This window comes from Anastrepha ludens, chromosome 5, assembly GCF_028408465.1.
Source record: "Anastrepha ludens isolate Willacy chromosome 5, idAnaLude1.1, whole genome shotgun sequence".
NCBI classification, from domain to species: domain Eukaryota; kingdom Metazoa; phylum Arthropoda; class Insecta; order Diptera; family Tephritidae; genus Anastrepha; species Anastrepha ludens.
In genome coordinates this window covers 127,525,285-127,550,518 of record NC_071501.1, presented here as the reverse complement: position 1 = coordinate 127,550,518, position 25,234 = coordinate 127,525,285, and the positions used below count along the sequence as shown (strand labels likewise).

Genomic DNA, 25,234 nt, shown 5'->3' with positions numbered 1-25,234 from the left:
ACAGTATTTAGTGTTTCTAATAGTTTTCTCAAATTTAAAAATTGTATAAGGACGGAATGAAACACACTTGGTGTACACTCTAGGGGCTAAGTAAAAACCCTCCTTCCTAGCAAATTTTGTTCATCAGTAATAAAATAAAAACAAGTCGACGTATGTATAATAGGCTTTAGTTAAAAAACAGGACTAATATAATTCACATATTTCGATGATGTTACTTGTCAGGCAAAGGACCAGGACACTGTTGCTATAGCAGACTGATGTTAAAAGATATGGGCCCAAAGGGAGTAGCCTACATCACTAGGATATTCAATTTTTCCATGTCCACTTTTATCATCCCTGAAAAGTGGAAAATAGGAAAAGTAGTTCCCCTACTAAAACCTGGGAAATCCGCCAACCAAGGAGAGACTCATCAACCGATATCTCTCCTTTCTCCAGTTGCGAATACTCTTTAAGCCCCCTACTCCCAAAACCATCCCTGTAAGAGGACTCGATACATTGAGTTATTCAAAGCTACTAGATAATATTCAACAGTCGGTTTGAAGAGGCGGTCCGCGAACTACTTTTATGGTCGACAATCGTCTGTTATATCTCAAGACCAACAATCAAAACAGAAGAGGATAAAGTAATTGACGCCTCAGGAGGGCGCCCTTTCTCCCTTGTTCGTCCACTGAAGAAAGCGCAGGGCAGAATAAATGCAGCATTATTATATTATTATCACTGCCATCCTACGGTGCTAGATGCATGCTTATCAATGTTTTATCACTTGAGATCAGATGACTCGTTCAAAGCTTATTGTTTATATAATATACGATATAATATGCGACACCATTTACTGTTCAGATCGCCTTGGCCAATTAAGTTTCAATGTTCCTAATAGAGTACTTCGCTCATATGGTCCATTTTATATTGAAGTTCTCAGAAGTTAGCCCCTCTTGCAAGACGACTTGAAGAGTTTAATAGGCTTTGAGGATTTTGATTTTTCTATGCCAATGTCTCTGCTTAAGCCACTTTTTTAATCTTATTATTTATTGAATAAACTACCTATTTAATTTATTTCCTAATTATTGTTAAGTAATCCTGTAAATCTTGTCAGTAAGGTTGTTACCCGCCGCCGCCGTAGCTGAATGGGTTCGTGCGTGAGTACCATTCGGAATTCAGAGAGAACGTAGGTTCGAATCTCGGTGAAAAAGTTTTTTCTAATAGCCGTTGCCCTCCGCAGGCAATGGCAAACCTCCGAGTGTATTTCTGCCATGAAAAAGCTCCTCATAAAGTATATCTGCCGTTCGGGATCGGCTTGAAACTGTAGGCCCCCCCATTTGTGGAACAACATCAAGACTCAGCCAAACACCCAAAAATGGTGTACGCGCCAGTTATATATATATAAGATTGTTACCCTTGACTTAAATAAGGAAATAAAAAAAGAAAAAAACATTAAAGTAAGAAGCAACGCATGTAAAGAAGCGAGCCAAAAGTCGAAGAGCTGTGCTCCTATTAATTATAATATTTTATTTTATCAGTTCACAGTTCTAATACTAATAGTTAAGTGATTTTTTTCGAAATCATCCTTTCCATTCTAGTTGAAAAAATAGGTTGGCAACAATCAACTTTCAATTATCGAAAATATCTATTAGAAAATAAAACAAATTTTCAAAACACATTGTATCTGTCTGAAATTCATATTTTCTACCCTTTTTATAAATTAGCCTAATATTATCAGCACCTACCTTGTTCTTGATCTTCTATATCGTGGCCGTTGTCATATCGCATCTTTTTGCGTTGATCCGACAAAATTGCATAGGCCTCACCGATTTCCTTGAATTTCAGTTCCTCTTCTTTGCGTTCTTCTGCGCTGCTATTGGCATGTCGGTCCGGATGATGCACCAATGCCTTCTTACGGTAAGCTTTCTTTATTTCATCTTCTGTGGCGTTGCGAGATATACCAAGGATCTTGTAGTAATCTTTACGCTTAGACCTCTTCAACGCAAGTTTAGCATCACGCAATAACTTCTTAATCTCTGGAGTCTTTTGCAACTGCAACGCCGTCTCGTAATCATTCACACATTCTTCGAATTTCTCTAGGTCGTTGTAGCAACGCGCACGTAGAAGCAATGCCTTCAAATATTGGGAATTGATTTCCAAAACACGTGTACAATCAGCGATGGCATCTCGCAAAGAGCCGATTTTTGAGTTCACCAATGCCCGATTGTACAGCAGTTTTGAATTGATGTCCTTATTTAGCTCATCTATCTTCAGTGCGTCTGTGTACACAGTTTGCGCTTCTCGAAAACGACCCGACTTAAAGAGAGTATTTCCATTCTCCTTCATCTCTTTTAAAGCTTTACTTTTATTTCGCATATCTTTGGCTTTTTTATGATCGGGATCAAGTTGAAGTGCGCGTTCAAAATGTAAAATGCCTTTTTCAAGATTGTCAGTGTAGTAGAGACACAAACCACGAACGTATATAGCATCCGCGGATGTAGTATCTAACTTCATAACGCTTACGGCAATATCCACAGCCTCTTCGCACCGGCCAAGAAACGCGAGGCATTCCGCTTTGAGCAGACGATACCTGTAATGTATCCCGATTAGTTGCTATCTTTTATTAAGGAGTATAGTTGTTTAAGTATAGTTTTATTAAGAGTTGAATACAGGAATGGTATAAAGCCTGAACTCACCTAAGGCAGGCGGGTGCAATTGCCAAAGCACTGTCTAAATAATAGACAACATTGCGGAATGCCTTAGAATCGTAATTTGTTTGTATCGTTTTCTCCAGCTGACGCAACTGCTGCAATCCTTGTTGTTCTGTTTTGACAGCATTACTTTGAGCGTCCAACTCTAACACTTTTTTAATAGCCTGCTCGCTTCCAACCATATCGCCCATGACCAAGCAGCACTTGGCGATACGTACGTAGGCCTTCTCGAATTTCGGATCAAGTCGCACAGCTTGACGAGCATCGCTTAAGGCATTTATGTAGTTGGAAAGCATAACGTAACAAGCGGAACGGTTGCCATAGTAAGCAGCGAAATCGGGACATAGTTGGATGGCATCAGAGTAGAGTTTAAGTGCAGCCTGGTAATTTTGTGCTTTGTATTGGTCGTTGCCAAGCTTCTTCTTCTCCTCAGCAATACTAAAAAAATAAAATCAATAAGCAAATATCATAAATACAATATTAAACAGGGAACGACACAACAATTACATGAGCACAGAAAGCGACATACGACTCTAGAGCATTCAATTTATGGAACAACATTAAGACGTACACCGCAAATTGGAAAAGAAGAAAGACGCTCAGATTCAACACCTGAAGAGTTTGGCAAATATAGCCCGTCACTTATACGCATTTCGAATTTCAATATGAGCGAATCTTGAATGAAGGGACCCGTCTGCATGCATTGCTCGGGCAAAGCAACAACGTCAGAAGTCACAACTGTCATTTTATTATTATTGGTTATTCCATAATAAAGTATTAAATTTAAATTCATTACAATGCGCGACAATTTTAAGTCCACTATGCGATATTATAGCCAGAAAAACACCCTTTAAAAGGAATATTTCGAAAATAATATATGTGCATACATAGAAGCTACCCGATAAGAAAAGCCTAGTGCAAAGCTTTTCTTTTATCAGCGCCTGACTATTACGCAAACACAGATACTTTGATATCAAATTGCTTCTTTTTATTTTGTTGTAGCAATGTTCCGTAAGAAGTACCTGGTAAACGCTCAGGCACAACAAACTTTTGACAGGTTGGCGCCTTACATCTTTCTAAACTGCTGTAAAATTACCCGACTAGAGCATTTGGCAACTTCATGTCTTAGCGCAATTACACTCGTCCTTTTATTATCCATACAAGAAAAAATAAACAAGTTCGCGAGGTAATAACAAAATTTTTTAAATTTCAAACGAAAACAAAACAAGCAAAAAATTTTGAAAAACTAATCAAAAATGTTTAAAACACTGTTTACTCCAATTCCGAAATTTTTCTATCAAACGAAAGGTAAAATTATGAATGGTTAAATAGTTGAAAATCTCTTCAATAGTATTTTACATGGGTTTATAAGGTCAGTATCAAATTACGTCAGCTTATGGGCTCTTAGCCCGTTGCAATGTCGCATAGCGAAAAAACTTACGAGTGCAAAGTCATTGCCTAGCTACTCAAAAAGGTGCCTTCTGGCACTGGTTTTCATTGTCTAAATTATTATTCATTCTTATCGGATTCATGCACACATATTAGACTCACCGGGGCAAGAATGTGAATTCATCTGAATTCATATACAAATGTATGTATGTAAGTATTTAAGTCTAATTTATCTGAACTAAATGATTCACTGTTAAAAATCTTTAAGTTTTGTAACTTTGAACAACCGGTATTCTATTGTTTTCGTAATATGCAACCGGCACAATGTTGATGAAACGCAACTTGATGATGGCGATTAACAATTGAGCAAATTGAGCACACTATTTGGGTACAACGAATATTTCTTCATGAACACAGATTAAAATTATGGAAAATACAAAGTAAAACTTGACCAACTCGCTTCTTAAAACTAAGAAAGGCAACTGACTCGTAGCAGCGCGCATCGGCTACCACAGTAAGTGTAAAACGGTCAGCTGTGGGCTAATGGTGTGAAGCCAGCAAACGCAGGATGAACGACCGATGGAGCCGCGGCCACCGGTCATCGACTGTTTGGCCGAACGTACGAACGTAGTGGATAAATATATAGCAAAACGACGAACATGAATATGCTAGATCATCACATATGCAAATAATACATAGGAGTACGTAGAGTTTATGTAAAGGGTGTGTTTGCAGATGCATAGCAATTTTTCTTTTAATAAAAACTGACAAAAATTTAATTTAATTTATAAATTATTTTGGGCAAATTTTTGATACGCACGAGTCACGGTTGATAAAATTGCGACCTAAGCACTGAGTGATGACCCAACATCTCGTTACTGATAGCACTTGAGTCATGCACTCTGGTTAGTATAAGTACAATAATACCCCCGTTTTTATTTGGTCCATAACGGTTATTCCTGGAACATGGGAGCATGTCTTAGAGCTTCGCACTTTGAGATATTTCTTGTTTAACAACGGAAATACGACGAAACAAGTATTTGAAGATACGTCATCGGTTCTAGTACAATAGTACAAAGGGCTCACCTATTTCACTCCCTCGAATTTCCGAGTGGTGGTAGTGGCCAAAGAAAATGTCTAAAAGGTCGGAAAATTAGTACTGGCTGCCCGAAGAATTAAATTTTGTCAAATGGAAGAACTACAGACTACCTTACGAAGATATTTTACATTGGCATTGCACATAAAAGAAATTAAGCGCTGGGTACCGCCTTGACCTCTTGACGATTGGAGAGTTTTTCAATAAAACATTCACCCATTTGAAGGAAATAAAACAAAATATGAAAATTAACCCTTTGCATTCTCGCTCACCACTCGACTTGATGCGAAAATTCGATGCGCTGTATAAACTATTTATGTTCATACAAATATCGTACAAAGACAAATGTTTAAGAAAATATTTTTTTAAAGATGTAAAGATACATTAAATATAAAAGCTTTATGTGTGCAATCATTTTAAGTTAGAGGTAAGAAATTCAACAAAAGCGTGAAAAGTGTCGCCTTCATATAGTTGCATTGCATAGTTCAATTTAAATTAGATAAAACTTACCACTTGCAGTGAGAATTGTTACTGGCCAATACTTGTTTTTTTAATTGTGTCAGAGGGATTGGACGAATATTGCAAGGGATTGTGACGGTTGGTAAAACCTAGACTCGTCAGTATGATCTGGAGTCCAAGCAAGAGTCGATGCAGTGAATGAAAAGAGGAAATTACATTAACTGATTACTTGCCTTATTAGGGACTACAATTAACAACGCAAATTTACTGGGTCTGGCGCAAATTTAGTGGTGAAGCAGTCATACAGAATGGAGTAAGTCGACTCAGAGTGCTGCTTCTGTAAACAACTCCCACATTACCACCTCTAGCGATACGATCGATGCCTTAAAATTTTCTCCAAAATCTACGGTCCATCCTCAAATCCGCACCAGGTTACCAGTAAATTTTTCCTTCTATCAAATTAAAAACAAAGTAATTACATGAACGAAGAGGAAGAGACTGAGATGAATAGTCCATTAGTGGATTAATTTCTCTCTTAAAGCTGCTGACCTTGAAGTGAGTATCATTTTGATGAAGTTGATGAAATTGAAGTTTCCCAACAAAAAAAATACCCGTTATAACAGAAAACACGTTCGCAATACGTTAAGATTATCAATTTTTATTGATATAGAACACAGCGATGGGTTTGAGATGTTGCCTCCCATTCATAAAGTTTTAAAACTATTCTATACGAGTTTAAGAGGTATCCACGCTGTATGCCAGTATTGCGCAGCAGACGTAGCGGAGGGTGTTTGTGGGAACTGATGACATTATCGAAATCATCAAAATACAAAAAACGTTTTTTCTAACACATTATTGCTGTTGTAATTTTGACGAGTGCTACTTGTTGATTTATTGTTGTTCGAACTGTTTTTTAGAAATTAAAATTGTGGCGCATCAGTGCGATGGCGATGTAATTGTCGCAGTTCGCACGATGAAGAGAATTCAGAAGGTGTAGCCGGCATCACACCGTCAACTGATTTGCTGACGCAACAACGGATGTGATAGCGGTTTGATAACGACAAAACTGAGATTGTGTTTGTGAGCCAATCTGAAGAGCCGTCTGAATAGCGGGGGGAATAGAGGGGCGTAAGAATACGAGTGAAATGAGCGCACACGATTCTCCTGCCAAATCCCTTATGACGTGATATGTAGCTGAAATTGCTTTATTAATTTTGCTTCGGATGGCCAACCTTTTATCTATCATACTCAAAATTTGGTAACCCTTGAACTGAACGCAGGTGAAAGATCAACTACGAATAAAGTATAGGGTTTTTCAGTAAGAGCGCTTCAACTTTTGAACTTTTTTGAATAAAACACAAACGGTTTGACTTTTTTAACTATTTTTTTTTTTATTATCGAGTTTGAACATATACATTTAAGTATGAAATTCGATTTCTTTTGCATGACCACCGCGTGCACGTTTTACGAAGTCCAATCGTTGAACCCAATTTTCGACCACTCTTTTGCATAAATCGGCCGAAATTCCAGCAATTTCGCGTTCAATATTGGCTCTGAGCTCACAAATCGTCGCCGGCTTGTTACTGTAGACCAATGACTTCACATAACCCCAAAACGGGACGGCTTGTTAAATGGACCGTAAAATGGCCGTAATGCTCTTAAAGTAGCATGAAGTTTACAAATGACAAGCGAAAAATAAAAAATATTGCGTCGTTCGCCCTCCCTATCGGAAAAAGTTGAAGCGCACCTATTGAATAACCCTATATAATACACATGATGGAAATAATAATGAGATGACGCCTATCGTGGTGCCGTTACTTTGCGCTCAGCGAATTTCACAATGAGTTACGTGGTTTTAGCACCAGTATGGTCAGATTACCATTTTCGGAACTTTATTTAAAATTTTTTTTTTTGTTATTTGGTCTCGGAGTTTTAGTTCTTTCTTCATGACATTTTTCTAGCCTGTTCTAATTAAAAGTAAGTATTATAATTTTGTAAAATATACATTTTTTTTAAATTAGTTCAACAATTTACTCAATTTTATTTAGCTTTCCTTTTTTTTTAATCTGCTAGTATTGCCCGCGATTGCAGTTATTGTTGGTGTTCTTCTGCTTTCAGCAGTCAAATCTCTCTCTCGCTACTGCAGTGTTGCCTAGCTTTGAATATAAAAACGCATTAAAATCCCATTTAAAGAAATTAAAATACCAAATTTTTATTGAATTACTTAAAGAACTTTGTATGCAATTGTCATAACAATTTGTCAGTCTTTAAAATGTGAGTTTTTTTTCTTAATAAATGTGTTATGGATATGTACAATTTAATTTATGCGTTGTTTTTTACTAAGCGAAACTCTTTTGTTAGGGAACGACTTTTTTGCTATATTTGAGGTTATGTAACAAGATAAGGTACTCTTTTTATAAAAATGTCATTATGATTTCTTTAGTATTTTCTGGTATTTTTTTTGCTTATTTTTACTATGAATACACCTCTTAATGCCCTATGTCCCACTAAGAATTGATGACGGAAGAAACGATTACACCTCTATGGTTTTAATTCACATTCAGTAAGTTCAAACGCTTTTTAAAATGTGTAAAAAGGTTTTCCATCTTAAGAGAAGAAGATTTAATATTCTTGCATAACCTTAAATGGAGCCAAAAATTAAATTTGCACTTTTAAAACACCAAGTTTTATAAGAATCAACAAAATTTCAGTAGCACCAAAATCTTCTCAGAGTGGCCTTTTTTAACCTTGTTTTTTTTAATAATATAGTTTTTTTTTTTAACTTACATTTTCGGTAACTTTGAATTAAAGAAAAGAAACAAACACGAAACTTAAAAAATTTCGCATTTTGGGTATAAAAAAGCACTAAATTTATTGCGAAGAGCAAATGGTTAGCAACACTGCACATTTCGACAAACGTGACGTCACGCACTCTTAATGGGCGCAATCTTCTTTCTATCATTTTTGTATAATACAAAAAATAGTGATTATTGTGTCAATATTTTAAAAATCAGTGCTAATCCGATAGAAGGAAATTTTCTCTATCGGAAGTGCATAAAAGCAAGCCAATTCTGTGGCTAACAAAGCATCTATTGCTTTAATAAAAAATCGGCGCTCAAATTCTGATTAGTGTATAGTGCTACAAAAAACAACAACAAAAAAGTAAAGTCACCTGTGAGATCAACTCAACCAGCAAAAAAACATGCCAATTGGTCACTCCCCGCCCAAAGGAGGCGGTCTCATACATCAAAAACAACCACAACAACAATTACAGCAACAAAATCAACAATGCACTACCCTACTAAGGGAAAAAACGCAAATGTCCCAACAAATAGAACCACATCAACACCAAATTCGTCGATCACGAAATGCCTTACCCCTACACCTAATCAAAACAAATCTCAGTATAAAGCAACAGATACAGCAGCTTTAACAGCAATTGCATATACTTTATCAACAACAGGAGGCTCCCGTACAGCTTTCACCCAACAATTTCACAGGTAGTAATTGGCAATCCGTAGAAATAAAAAAACGACCCCGTGATAGCCCAGGTAAGCTTAAATAAACCAAAAACATGCCAAACTTGACCAGTATTAGCTAGGCAGCTCGGAACCAACAAAGAATATATTTTCTCCCTTAGAAATCAAGGAGAAAGATGAAAACCCCAAACCCCACGAAAAAATGGGCTTTAACAGAAAAAACTCCAGCCTCATATGCCCTACAACTCATAAATAACGAGCAGGTTGAAATACAACCGCTCAACCTCGACACCTACAAAACTATAGTTACTTTCTTAGAAGAAAAACAAACAGAATTTTAAACATACATGCCTAAACAGAAACGGAACTTTAAAGTTGTTTTAAAAAATATGCATCACTCCGTAAGCACAGAAGACATATCGCTTGAACTTGCAAATCTCGGTCACAAAGCAATAAATATATATAATATGAAACACAAAGCCACTAAATTACCTCTCTCAATGTTCATCATTGAATTAAAACAAAGTCAAAATACCAAAGATATTTACGGCGTCAACAATCTTCTAAATAAAAAAATTACATTTGAGCCCCCACATGCAAGACGTGATATCCGTCAATGTGCTAACTGCCAGCAATATGGCCACTCTAAATCTTATTGCCACAAAAAACCAGTCTGTATAAAATGAGCTGGAGCTCATTTGTCTGTAAACTGTTCTCGTAAGACGAAAAATGACACCGTTAAGTGCGCTTTGTGCGAAGGCAATCACCCTGCCAATTACAAAAGCTGTATGGTATATAAAAATTAAAAAAAAAAAACACCAGTCTAACGGTTAGACGCGATAGAAGTGAAACCTTCCGTAAAACAAACTGAGAGAGAATAAGACGAAAGCAGCATTAGGAGCAAGATAATTATAGGTTCATTATAATATTGCTATAAAGTTCATATTTTATTTTCTTCATTTTATTATTATTCATCCTCAATGTTTTCAATTTCAACAAATGATACGAGTGGCTTATGATAGCTAAAATATGATACAAATGTTTTGGTTTCGATGTTGTCAACATGTCTTTGAAATACCGCGTCAATGGTTGTTTTTGATCGTGTTGTCGATTCAGTGCGATTGTTACACATTTTTAAATTGAATGTTGTATTGAGAACGTCAATTAAAGGAACCGCTGTGTCCAATGCAAAATTTACGTTAAAATCGCCACTTAAAATCATTGGAACTTTATTGTAATCTTTTCTAAGTATCCGCGATACTTCTGGTGTATACTTTATTAAATTTTCGTGAATGAATTCCGTGATGCTATTTATTGATTTTTTTTTCTGTCGATATTCACGACACTTTTCTGCATTATTTTTCGGCATAATTGCGGTAAATATTTAAAACTGAAAATATTTACGAATATAAAAATACACACGCGGTTGCTATTATGAGCGTCCCCAGCAAAACCTGCGTGACCGAAACTCTAACACAATTACATTTTTTTTGAATGTTACAAACACATATGCACGCAGGTTTTGCTGGGGCGTAACCGAAACTCTAACACAATTACACATATGCACTCGTATTTGTTTGAAAATCGACTTTTTTTTTTGCTTCTCCGTCACCTTTGGAAAATGTGTAAACAGTAAGCAAACTTTATTCATATATTTTTCCTCATTTTTGCATCAGTAAAATTAAACAAACGCCGTAGCCGAATGGGTTGGTGCGTGACTACTATTCAGAATTCACAGAGAGAACGTCAGTTCGAATCTCGGTGAAAACACCAAAATTAAGGAAAACTATTTTTCTAATAGCGCTCACCCCTCAGCAGGCAATGGCAAAACACCGAGTGTATTTCTGCCATGAAAAAAAGCTCCTCATAAACATATCATAAAATAAAAAAATAAAATAACTGTATAAAAAAAATTTTTTTCTTGTGATTCGAACCAAGGATTTTGGATCGGAAGCTCACATTGCTAGCCGCTCGGCTATCGCGCCATGCTGTCGGCGCTGGCCTAAAAGTTATTTAGTTCGTCGCTACGTGTATATGTAAAAATAAAATAACTGTATAAAAAAAATTTTTTTCTTGTGATTCGAACCAAGGATTTTGGATCGGGAGCTCACATTGCTAGCCGCTCGGCTATCGCGCCATGCTGTCGGCGCTGGCCTAAAAGTTATTTAGTTCGTCGCTACGTGTATATGTAATATTCGTAGCCAAGAGTGTCGCTTTTTTCGTTTCACTTTTTCTCAAATCACTCCCAACGATTCTAAAGAAGTTTTCACTTCAAAAACTGAAATACTCGCCGCCAGGAAGAATAGTGAAATATCCGCTTCTGTCGTCCAACCACGGGACTCATCCAGATTCATCCCTGCCACTCAACCATCCAATCACAACTCAAACTCACCTACCTGTTCACAAGTTGTTAAAAATATTGCAGAAAATACAAATGCCCCCTCAGTCTCTCAGCCCAAAGAAATAACATCAGAGTAATCAAGTGAAATGCGAGAAATGATCGCGCTCCTCAAGCAAGTCTTGCAAAAGGTCTCATCAATGACGACTATGTCCGTAACTCTCACGACTCAAAAATTCAACCCTTCAAACCCATCAATAATGGAATGCCAATGGACTTTCAAAACACATATTGGAAATAAAAACGTTACTCAAATCCCATGCAACTCATTTATCCGATAAAAACTATTTTCGAATACCAAAGCTTTATCACACAATGCATACCGATAAAAAAAGCAGGCTGCGCTATTTTAATAAAAAAAAACGGAATTAAACACTACGGCATTAACTCATATTCCACGAAAGCTATGCAAGCGACAAGCATTCCCATGGCAGCCGGTTCGACGTTACCGGAATGACTCGGGTTTTTATTCCCGACCAAGGGCTGCCGCCCCAGTATACTAGCCCTGTCTAGTGTACCGTATTTTACCCAAAATCTTTCGTCACAGGAGCAACTCATTGCAGCCAGTTTGCTCCAAATACTTCTCTTCCGGGCTGGCGTCGAACCCAACCCCGGACCTGAAGTATTCTACTGCTGCATTTGCCACAAACGGCTCCACCCGAACTCCACCTCGGTTTGGTGTAACCAGTGCAACGGGTGGTGCCATCTTAATACCTGCTCAGGCCTTAAGACACACAGGGAGTGGTCCACAAGGTATGTGGCCACGTGTTGCTCCCGCTCACAGGCGGTCCCCGCCTCCACGGCTACACTGCCCTCAGTGTCGGCACATCACACTGCCGCCACAAACAACACCTCAACGGTCAGGAGCCCCCAAGAGCAACACAACTCCCTCTCCAACCCACAACCCTCCTGCTCCTACCCCAGTGCTGGGACAAACCAGCAGCTCTTGGTCCCCCGCACAGTCTGCTCCGTATGCCAGACCGCAGTTCCTCGGAACTTGACAACTGTCCAATGCAATTCTTGCAGTGGCTGGTGTCATTTTCGGAGGTGCTCCGGCCTGCACGCCACCCGTGAGTGGACACGCGACTACGTTGCCCCCTGCTGCAGAGCTCTGCACCCGCAACCGCCCCCCGTGGCGCGGCCATCTGACAACATCAGGCCATTCCCCATTTTGCGGAACGCACAGCAGGACCAACGCAGACAACATCACGCATCCCTCACCCCCCGAATTACGACGACACTCCCGCGAAGCTTTAAGCTTCTGCAACTGAACTGCAACGGACTCACGAGCAAGATTGACGAGATAGTCGACTTCATGAGTCGGTTCGGAATCAAGATAGCTGCGGTCCAGGAGACGAAACTGCACGCTAGCTCCCCCCTGATTACCAGGGACGGCTATAATATGCACCGAAAGGACCGCGAGCGAGACAACGGTGGTGGCCTAGCGTTCATAGTACACCATTCAGTGCAGTATCGTCTTATTGATGAAGGCATCGACCGCAAGGACAGCACCTTAGAACGTCAAGGTATAGCTGTCCGGTCAGGCGATGCCGAGCTCGAAATTTACAATATTTACATACCCCCTTTCACCTGCTGCCGGCAGGATATCTCCCCGATATTGGTGCGTTCATCAGGGGAGAAAACCGATTGACTTTAACGCACATCACGATCTTTGGCATTCAAGCCTGCCAAATGATCGTAGGGGACAGCTATTGGCAGAGCAGATAGACGATTCGACGTTCAGCACTGTAAACGACGACGCCCCCACTAGGGTAGTGGGCAATTGTAGCAGCTCGCCTGATATAACAATTGCTAGCGCTGGACTGATAAATAGCATAACCTGGCGACCTATGCTATCGCTTGCATCAGACCACTTGCCCATTATCATCTCGATCGAGAGACCCGCCGATTTTGTTTCCGCGGATCACCGGTCATACATCAACTTCAACAAAGCTGATTGGACCAGATCCGCGGAATTTACTGAGAACATCTTCGCAGCCCTACCCACCCCCACCGATGTGCGCGCAGGCGAACGCGCATTCCGCAAGGCGATTACAGCCGCCGCGGCTCGCTTCATACCTGCTGGACGGATCCGGGAATTACGTCCCAATTTCCCAGCCGAAGCAGCCGTTATGGCAAACGAGCGTGACCGCCTACGCCAGGCCGATCCCGGGGATCCTCGTATAAAGGATCTCAATTTGGAGATCCGGCAACTGGTCACCCAACATAAGCGGACCAAATGGGTAGAGCATCTGAAGTCCTGTAACTTCACATCTGGTGTGAGCAAGCTCTGGTCCACCGTAAGGTCCCTGTCGAACCCGACGAAGCACAATGACAAGGTGGATATCACCTTCAACGGTCGTACTTCGTCGGACCCGAAGAGATGCGCGAGCTATTTTAGCCGGCAATTTATATTGCATCCTCCGGTCGACAGATCCAAACGTTGTGCCACCAGACGGCTGCACAAACTGCCCTACAACAGTGCACCGCTTGTTTTCACCAGTGACGAGGTTCAGGGGGCCATCAAACACATGAAACCATCTAAAGCCATTGGCCCCGACGGACTAAACATGCTGATGTTGAAAAAGCTGGGTCCATTGGGAGTAGAATACCTCACAAAGGTCTTCAACCTATCCTTGGCCACTCTCATCATTCCTGATAAGTGGAAATTAGGGAGAGTGGTCCCACTGCTGAAGCCTGGGAAACCCGCCAACCAAGGGGAGTCTTATCGTCCGATAATTCTCCTTTCCCCAGTAGTGAAGACACTTGAAGCCCTCCTACTCCCACTCCTCACTGAACACCTGACTCCAGCCCCACACCAGCATGGTTTCCGTAGAGTGCACAGTACCACCACTGCACTCACCGCCATAAACGCCCAGATAAACCGCGGGCTTAACCAAAACCGCACCTGCGAGAGGACTGTCTTAGTAGCGTTAGACCTGAAGAAGGCTTTCGATACAGTCAGCCATTCCACGCTACTAGATGATATTTATCAATCGACACTCCCGCCAGGGCTGAAGAGGTGGACCGCGAACTACCTGAGCGGTCGGCACTCGTCCGGGATTTTTCGAGATCAAACATCAAAGCAGAGGAAGATTAAGCAAGGTGTACCGCAGGGTGGTGTCCTTTCTCCCTTGCTTTTCAACTTCTACATCTCGAAGCTCCCCCAACCACCAGCGGGAGTTTCCCTGATATCATACGCTGACGACTGCACGATAATGGCGTCGGGCAATGACATTGATGGCCTGTGTTCCAAAGTGAACAACTACCTCACCGACCTTTCTCGCTTTTTCACTGCGAGGAATCTCCAACTTTCCCCCACCAAGTCCACGGGGACCCTTTTTACCACCTGGACAAAGGAGGTCAAGCTGTCCCTTAAGGTAAAAGTCGACGACACACCAATTCCGACGGTAAATAACCCCAAAATTTTGGGTGTAACCTTTGACAGCTTGCTCTCCTTCTCTGCGCACACAACCGCAATTGCCACTAAAGTCCAAAATCGCAACAAGATCCTCAAATCGCTGGCCGGCAGCACTCCCGGCAGGGCTGAAGAGGTGGACCGCGAACTACCTGAGTGGTCGTCACTCGTCGGTAATATTTCGAGACCAAACCTCAAAACAGAGAAAAATAAAGCAAGGAGTACCGCAGGGTGGTGTCCTTTCACCCTTGCTTTTTAATTTCTATATTTCGAAACTCCCCCAGCCACCAGAGGGAGTCTCACTGGTTTCATATGCCGACGACTGCACGATAATGGCGTCGGGCAATGACATTGATGGCCTATGCTCAAAAGTAAACGACTACCTCGCCCGCCTTTCTCGCTTCTTCACTGCGAGAAACTTAAAACTTTCTCCCACTAAATCCACGGCGACCCTTTTTACCACCTGGACAAAGGAGGTCAAGCTGCCACTTCAGGTGCACGTCGAAGATACCCCAATACCGACGGTAAACAACCCCAGAGTTTTGGGAGTCACCTTTGACAGCTTGCTCTCCTTCTCAACGCACACAACCGCTATTGCAACGAGAGTACAGAATCGCAACAAGGTCCTCAAGTCGCTCGCCGGCAGCACTTGGGGCAAAGACAAAGAAATGTTGCTGTCGACTTTCAAAGCAATAGGCCGACCGGTTCTGAACTATGCCGCGCCTGTCTGGTCGCCTGGAACCAGTGATACGCAGTGGACGAAGCTTCAGACCTGCCAGAATACTGCCATCAGGACCGCGACAGGATGTCTCTTGATGTCCCCTATCCAACATTTACACGACGAGGCGCACATGCTCCCGGTTAAGGAGCACAACAAAATGCTCGGCAAGCAGTTTCTGCTTGGGTGTCACCGTAGGCCTCACCCATGCAGACACCTGCTCGAGCCTGAACCACCTCCCAGGCACATCAGGAGACACTTCCTCAACTACGTGGACGAGATCCAGGACAAAACGGACAGACCACTGCAGGATCAGACAGTATACAGACAGGCAATTAACGACATTCATCGGGGACCCTTACCACCTTCTTAAGCTCCCGACCCCCGAATGCCGTTATCGGAGTCCAACCACCACCTATCGCAGACGAAGAGCTCCATCTTCCTCGAGAGTCCCGCGTAATCTTGGCAAACTACGTTCTGGATATTGTAGCAGGTTAAACTCCTACCTATCCAGAATCGACCCTGACATACTAAACATATGTCCAGCATGTGAAGGTACCCCGCACGACACTAACCACCTCTTCACATGCCCCATCAAACCTACTCATCTAACACCTCTCTCCCTCTGGACCCAACCCGTCGAAACTGCCAATTTCCTGGGCCTACCGTTAGATGAGCTAGACGAAGACGACCGGTAATCTACACTACACTGACAGGGCGAAGATACTGCTACAACAACAACAACAAGCATAGTTGACGAGAATTTACACGCTCTCATCTGTATACTATTAAAGCGGGGGACTACAAAAAATTCTTTAAAACTCTTGGCCATAGATTTCTAGCTGAAGGTGACTATAACGCAAAACACATGCATATTTTTACCAAACGCAAAGCACTTGGAATTAAACTCCGAAACCTATACTGGTTGATTAACCGAAATTTTCATGTTTCTCTCAAAAATAAACTCTTACTCTACTAAGTTATCTTAAAACCAACCATATTTTCACCAAACGCAAAGCACTTGGAATTAAATTCCGAAACCTATACTGGTTGATTAACCGAAATTTTCATGTTTCTCTCAAAAATAAACTCTTACTGTACTCAGTTATCTTAAAACCAATATGGACCTTTGGCATACTACTTTGGGGCACTGCAGCTAACTCTAACATCGAAATACTCCAATAATTCCAGTCAAAAACGCTGAGAATGATTATAAACGCGCCATAATACATTACAAATGCCTAAATACATCGTCATCTCAAATTTCTCACAATAGCTGAAGAAATAAAAAAAGCTTGTCACACCTCATAATAAAAGACTTCAATCACGCATAAACCCTTTAATCACAGAAATAACTCTTAATCCCATCTCATTTAACAGACTGAAGAGGAAGTCAACAACGGACTTATTGTGCTAATAAGCACACATTTTAGAAATGGTTGCACCACTGCACAGTGGTCCCGCCGCGTAGGAAGAGCGGTCATAAGAACTTTTGGCGTGATAAATGACTTTTTAGTACGTTTTTAAGTTGAGAAATGTTTTTATTTGTTAAAAAAAACATTAAGACATATAAAAAGTAATATATAATATATATAATAAGAATATATATAAGATATAATAATCTATATATATAAAAAGAAGTTACATTTCCTTGGTAATCTTATAACTCAAGAACGGGCTCACCTATCCAAACCAAATTTTTAGGCTTTGTTTGGACTATTCAGTAGATGGTTTGTGTTTTAAAATTTTAAGAATCGGATACCAGGGTCTCGAGAAATAGGCCAAAACGTGAACCCGGGTAACCCTAGGATGTGTTTGTACAATATGGGTAGCAAATGGAAGCTGTTGATGATTCTATAGTATAGAGTATTTTTGATGCCGCTCCGTGACTAGGGTCTCGAGATATCGCCCAAAATGTGGACCCCGATAACTTAAGGATGTGTTCGTACAATATGGGTAGCAAATGGAAGCTGTTGATGATTTCTATAGTATAGAGTATTTTTCATACCGTTCCGTGACTAGGGTCTCGAGATATAATCCAAAACGTGGACCCGGGTAACCCTAAGATGTGTTTGTACAATATGGGTAACAACAAAACCTTGTGGAGGATGGGCGAGAGCTTTTCCAAATTATCTTATCTGGGTCAGAGGTAATCGATTTACAAATTAATTTCAAGGGTACATAAGATGTAACAATTAAACTTCCATCTTCCGTTCTCGGATCAGAAAAACTTTGCTTGTATTCGCTCTGTCTAGTGCTGCCATCGAAACCCCATTTACCTACTAATTCATACTCAGTGCAACTTGATTCAGATATATTTACCAAACTGGTTTTTGAGATTCGAGAATTCGAGAGCAAGTGTGGTCCAACAAACATTGTAAATTAATTTCGGCAGATGATTCTGTAACGCCAATTCCTGTTGGGTAACATAGGTACACATAGGTACAGATTAGACCCTATATTAAGCGCAATCGCAGGTCATCGCAGCTGGAAATTATTTTTCCTTAAAGAGGACAGACGTAAGAATATTTTAATGTATGTTTCATTTGTGCAGATTCGTGCGAACTTAGTTAAAACTTTACAAACTTCTTATAAAAAAAATAAACGGCAAATTTTAAAGTACCTCTTTCGTACGGTCTGAAAACCTATTAAATAATAATTAAAAAAGTTAACAAAACGTTTAACATGTCGTACATACCTTCAACTTGAATTCCCATTGTACAACAGGACACAAACCCAGTAATGCTTAGAAAAATAACACTTCCCGGAACTGCGTAAGTACGGAGCGGAGACCACGCTAACTATCACTTTTCAAATTCTCTTACTTTGGAGGCACAATTATAAGTTAATTGTTTGTGCAGTTGAAATTTCTTTTGTACTCTAAGTTACAATGACTAATGAACTAACATTTAGCTAAATATTGCTGCATAATTTTAACATGACTATTTTCATCCAATGTCCTATGGCGGAACCACTGTGCACTGGGTGCTTTCCATACAGACTTAATAAATTTTAAGTAAAAATATTGCTGATTGTTAGAAAACAGATTGCGATAAATGGATTCAAATAAAAAAATCCCTAAAAGTTCGTGTTTGTTATTCGTGAGAACTCGGGTCGTACACTTTTACTACATTTTTAGCACCTCATTTTGTTACCCGCTTTTTATGTTCTATTCAAAAATGCAATATTTTATGTATTTCTTTATAATTGTTTTATGTCTTCATTACTTTTGTGATTGAATCTTAATTTTGAAATTTTTTGCTCATTTATATTGTAAATTGTATGTATACATATATATGTAATACATAAATACATATACATAAAATTTACGAGTAATATACGCGGAAGCTGCGTTGATTTTTTTCGTAGATCGTGTGCTTTTAGCATTTGATAATGGGCAAGGTAGCAAGGCCGTAAGAAAATGCAAGGCGAAGTGGGTATCTTGCCACCGGTCGAACTACAGGGTGGCTACACCAACCCAAAGAAGTACACTGATGTGATTGCCATATTGACGAACATGTTCGTCAGTCAAAAACGCATCACAGCTGAATTTGTCTGCTGACACGATCAAATATGTAGGACTCCCATGTATATGAAAACTCACCCCGCAGAATGTTTTTGTAGGTATACGCAAATCGAATCTAGGTGGTGCCATGCACAAGAAAGTAGAGAAGTGTTTGTACATTAGAATGTCACGACAAAAGAAAGTAGAGTAGTGTAAAATAGAACGACTACTCGTCATTTCATTTTGTGTTGACATCCTAATATACGGGAAGAAAGAAAAAAAAAAACAAATAGCTAGTCTGCTGCTTTCACCTTTAGTAGATTCGCCTTAGGTAGGCGTATCTGGTAAAATATGCGGCGAAGTGATTTTTTTTTACATAAAACTGTGTCATGTGACTCAGACGTAAATTTTTTAAATTACTAAAAATACAGCCAGAGGGATGTTTAAAATATTCTTAAAATAATGCAATATAACTATCAAGTTTAGAATAATATAGAAATCGAAATATATGGTTTGTATTTGTTTGATAACAGCTTCGATCGTTTACATCTATACTATATTTAATACTCGAAAAGGTGTCTGTGCGCAAAACGCTTAAAAAGCTTATGCATACAGTGGGTTGCCAAATTATTAGGAGCAGTCGCAAAAAAATTTATTTGTTGTGTATTTAGCTAAAATTATTAAATGAAACACGGAATTTTTAATTAAATTACGTTTAATATGATTAGAACAACATCTTACAAAATATACATATAATAAAAAATACTCAAAAACACCGTTAAATATTGTAAAAAAAAATTTAATGTGTTGGGAGAAATGTTACTTCTTACGAGTCAGTATTTTGTAACATTTTCCTTAAGCCTCAATAAGGGCTTCTAAGCGCTTGGGCATACTTTCTATGCATTGTTTGACACTTTCTTTTATTTTACGGTTGTGATACCAAACCTCTATCAGCTTTTCTACCAGTCTTACCTTCGTTGTTATCATTTCTTCGGCAATCTCTGCTTTGGTGATCTCCCAAAGATTTTCTATGGGGTTCATATCCGGAGAATTGCCCCGCCAAGGTAAGACTGGAATGTTATAGTATTTCAAGAGCTTGGTAACACTTCTGGCTTTATGACACGGCCCCGAATCGTGCATAAACATGAAGTCGTCACCATCCTGGAACCATTCCCTCAGCGTCGACAGCAATCCGTTTTTGAAGCACTTCTTTATATTGGTCTTATTTCATGTTTTTTTAATGTTTATCAATTGTTAGTAGGCAAACAAACCTTATTCCAAGCCTCAACAGTCATTTGGTGGTGTTCCCGAGCACAGTCTAGTCGCTTCCTCTTCATGGCTTCAGTCAGGCGAGGTTTACTGGACGATGCCCTGTCAAGCCTTTCTCTCGCAATCTTTGCTGCACAGTTCTTTTGGAAACGAATATGCCAGCCTTTGAACTTGCTGGATTAACAAACTAGCGCTTTTTTCGATTTTCCAAATATATGTCTCGAATTTTTCTGTTTGAACGTGGCGTCGTCTTTCGTTTTCTTCCGCTGTTGCCTTTTCTCTTAGGTGATAGATACAAGTTTTTGTGCAAATTTATTTGTATTCTATTAACTACTGATTTAGAAACACTAGAAATTTCTGCTATCTTTCTTTGGAAGTGAGTGGTGTGTTGGAGAAGAGTTCTTATTTCAGATTTTTTCCTGGGAGCCACGTCGCATCCCTTACCCATGTTAGAAGATTAAAAAATTCATAAATACAATTAATTATAGCTAAATTATTGAAAGAAAATTATTTTTAATGCATCAAATTAATAATACTTACATTTTAACAATATTTAATAGCACAAATATTATATAAAAGTAACTATGCTTGAAATCTTTAAATTCGTCTTACACTGTATCGTGCTTTCAACATACTGAGGGTCGCGCAATATTTAACAATGTTTAGAGAAAAAATTACGGCCTAGAGCTGCCAACAACCACTTGAAATATGAGCATTAGAAACATGCCAAACGGAATAATAAATTTAATTAACACTTTTACCACTCAAACTGCAGTCAAGTGCATCGAGGGAAAGTAAGCAAAAAATTTGATGTCCACTATACATATATTAAAAATAAGGACATATATTAAAAATAAGGACATATATTAAAAATAAGGACATAACAAGAAGCTTCTTAAACATCTTCGCGACAAACTTCTACATATGCGTACGAATCTCATGAAACTTTTGTCACTAGGGAAAGCAAGTGCAGACCGTTATGTGGGTGAGTAACCGAAGCATTACTATTGATGAAACCAAAAATAAATGAAAGCCTACGCCTAAAGCTGAAAGCCTTTTAGCCTATTCGATTAAATTAGAATTGTGGGGGGTTGGACAAGTCCGAGCAGTCTGTCAGGAGACCGTAGTACTACACCCGGATAGATTTGAGTAGAAAGAATAGAGAGATAGGAAAGATAAAATGTGGGTCGTAAGACGGAAATTTAGTTTGAGGTCACTCTTCCACAAATCTCTTGGATCCATTGATGAATTTTAAGAGATCCGGAAGAGGAAGAGTATGAACTTTATCCATACTCAGTATATCGCAACCCAATATCCTAAGTCTGATTCTGGAAAACGCCGGAAAGCTACAGAGAAAATGCTCTGCAGTGTAGTCATCCTCAAGACAAGATATGCCTAATATCGAGCTGTCGACGACTCCCATTGCAGCCATATGCTGACCACAGTCGTTGTGCCCTGTGATTACTCTCACCGGTTCTCTCAGGTCTTTTCTGCTGAGTTTTAGGAGAAAGGTCACTATTTTCCTGTTTGGTTCTTTCATAAAGCGGTTGGCTACTCTGCACGAATTCAACCGAGAGCAACGTCCTATATGGGCCGACCTCATGAAATCGTCAATCCATAATTGAATCGATGCAGAATTGACTTAGAAAGGGTTCAGGGCCTAGTGGCATACTTGCAGAACCTTCATTGGCAACTTTATCAGCTAACTTGTTCCCTGTAATACCCCAATGCCCAGGCACCCAAATAAGACTAACTTTGTTGTGTTTTGCAACACTGTTCAGTTTTCTTACAATCGTCGACCAACTTCGAAAAGCAGCGTGGGTTAGCAAGGGCTTTCAGTGCAGTTTGACTGTCACTACAAATTCCAATACTGCTACCCTGCTACTTTTTTCGTTTTTTTTGCCTATACATCTATGTAGTTTATACATATTTAAATTTAGTGATTTTTAAAATCCCTGTGAATATTCCGCCGCCGTGGCCGATTAGATTTGTGCGTCACTACCATTCGGAAAGGGCATAGGTGCGAATCTACGTGCATGAAAAACCATAATGATAGAAAAAGTTTTTTCCAATAGCGGTCGCGCACGATAAGCAATGGCAAACCTCCGAGTTTATTTCTGCCATGAAAAGCTCCTCATAAAATACATCTACTGTTGTTGTTGTTGTAGCAGTATCTTCGCCCTGTCAGTGTAGTGTAATTACCGGTCGTCTTCGTCTAGCTCATCTAACGGTAGGCCCAGGAAACTGGCAGTTTCGACGGGTTGGGTCCAGAGGGAGAGGGGTGTTAGATGAGTGGGTTTGATGGGGCATGTGACGTGCGGGGTACCTTCACATGCTGGATATATGTTTAGTATGTCGGGGTCGATTCTGGATATGTAGGAGTTTAACCTGCTACAATATCCAGAACGTAATTGTGCCAAGATTACGCGGGACTCTCGAGGAAGATGGAGCCCTTCGTCTGCGATAGGTGGTGGTTGGACTCCGATAACGGCATTCGGGGGTCGGGAGCTTAAGAAGGTGGTAAGGGTCTCCCGATGAATGTCGTTAATTGCCTGTCTGTATACTGTCTGATCCTGGAGTGGTCTGTCCGTTTTGTCCTGGATCTCGTCCACGTAATTGAGGAAGTGTCTCCTGATGTGCCTGGGAGGTGGTTCAGGCTCGAGCAGGTGTCTGCATGGGTGAGGCCTACGGTGACACCCAAGCAGAAACTGCTTGCCGAGCATTTTGTTGTGCTCCTTAACCGGGAGCATGTGCGCCTCGTCATGCAAGTGTTGGATAGGGGACATCAGGAGACATCCTGTCGCGGTCCTGATGGCAGTATTCTGGCAGGTCTGAAGCTTTGTCCACTGCGTATCACTGGTTCCAGGCGACCAGACAGGCGCGGCATAGTTCAGAACCGGTCGGCCTATTGCTTTGAAAGTCGACAGCAACATTTCTTTGTCTTTGCCCCAAGTGCTGCCGGCGAGCGACTTGAGGACCTTGTTGCGATTCTGTACTCTCATTGCAATAGCGGTTGTGTGCGCTGAGAAGGAGAGCAAGCTGTCAAAGGTGACTCCCAAAATTCTGGGGTTGTTTACCGTCGGTATTGGGGTATCATCGACGTGCACCTGAAGTGGCAGCTTGACCTCCTTTGTCCAGGTAGTAAAAAGGGTCGCCGTGGATTTAGTGGGAGAAAGTTTTAAGTTTCTCGCAGTGAAGAAGCGAGAAAGGCTGGCGAGGTAGTCGTTTACTTTTGAGCATAGGCCATCAATGTCATTGCCCGACGCCATTATCGTGCAGTCGTCGGCATATGAAACCAGTGAGACTCCCTCTGGTGGCTGGGGGAGTTTCGAAATATAGAAATTAAAAAGCAAGGGTGAAAGGACACCACCCTGCGGTACTCCTTGCTTTATTTTTCTCTGTTTTGAGGTTTGGTCTCGAAATACTACCGACGAGTGACGACCACTCAGGTAGTTCGCGGTCCACCTCTTCAGCCCTGGCGGGAGTGTCGACTGTAAAATGTCATCTAGTAGCGTGGCGTGGCTGACTGTGTCGAAAGCCTTTTGTAGGTCCAACGCTACGGAAACCATGCTGGTGTGGGGCTGGAGTCAGGTGTTAAGTGAGGAGTGGGAGTAGAAGGGCTTCAAGTGTCTTCACTACTGGGGAAAGGAAAGTTATCGGACGATAAGACTCCCCTTGGTTGGCGGGTTTTTTTTTAAATACATCTACTCTTCAGGGTCGGCTTCAAACTTTAAGTCCCTGCATTTGTGAAACAGCATCAAGATGCACGCCACAAATAGGAAGAGATCAGCCAAACAAAAAAAGAACAAAGAACAAAAAATATTTAACCCTTCCACAAGTTATAAATCACATGTAATAAAATTTTTCGATGCATTTTTTTTAAGGCTTTCGCATCACTATGTATTTAGACGAACTTTTATACTCGAGAAAACAAATCGTATAGATGTTTATGGAAAACAACAAACGGCTGATTTTAAAATGAGGGAGGAGTTTTCTTTTAATTCGATACAAAACTGGAAAAAGGGCATGTAAATAATTTAAATTAATTTACAAGCTTCTTCCGTGTGAGCTCGCAGTTGCGATGTACCGCCAATCAAGTACAAAGCGTTCGAAGAAAGCATTAGGTTATGTAAAGAAGTTACAATCATACGTCGGATATCTTGTGGTATAAAGCGTACGCTTCAACAGCACACATGCATACATAAATTATACGATAAAACTAGTATCGTACGTCTGTGTTTGTGGTAAATTATCGCAAATTTTTAGAAATCTAGTCGTTTCGCCTGATTTATTTTTCATATCTACATAAACATATATATATATATACATATGTACCTGCATATGTATGCATATTTATTCAACAGATATGATAATGGATATAAATGCGTACCCTCCAGGAAAACTATAAACAAGTGAAACAGATTTCTGGTTTTGCTTATAGCGATTAGCGCAACCTGTTTTCAAAGTTTATGAACCAATACCGAAATTTAAAAATAAAAAGTTGGATCTAGCGTGAGTTAACGACGTATGATGAATTTTACCGAATTCAGTAAATATAAATAAAAATATCAATAAATAATAAAAACCAACATGAGTTAGGTTGCAGTTTTCTTCCTCAGAAGTTCCGTTTGAAGAATTTAAAACGAACTATTGATAAAACAATCACAATGAGAGGGTCAATTGATACTTCCTAGGAACATAGCATGGCGCACCAATCTTAGCACAGATTTATTGGGCTCTGGGGTAATTTTTATGCTATTGGCAAGGCAACAGCTTTCACTGTACAAATGTATTGTATGTTAGGATAATGCTC

General features: G+C 40.1%; 1 protein-coding gene across 4 annotated transcripts in view; it reads right to left on the bottom strand.

Annotated features, from left to right (window-relative positions):
• LOC128865438 (dnaJ homolog subfamily C member 7) overlaps positions 1-25,234 on the bottom strand; it is a 42,898-nt gene that overhangs the window by 412 nt on the left and 17,252 nt on the right. For 3 of the 4 annotated variants that reach the window (XM_054105826.1, XM_054105825.1, XM_054105828.1), the window contains 2 exons: positions 2,676-3,128; positions 1,725-2,569 (listed from right to left, as the gene is read on the bottom strand). In XM_054105826.1, the coding sequence (XP_053961801.1) occupies positions 1,725-2,569; positions 2,676-3,128 (1,298 nt within the window). Of the gene's footprint in view, positions 1-1,724; positions 2,570-2,675; positions 3,129-4,241; positions 4,289-25,234 lie in introns of those variants that run through there. The other variant, XM_054105829.1, reaches the window with a different exon arrangement.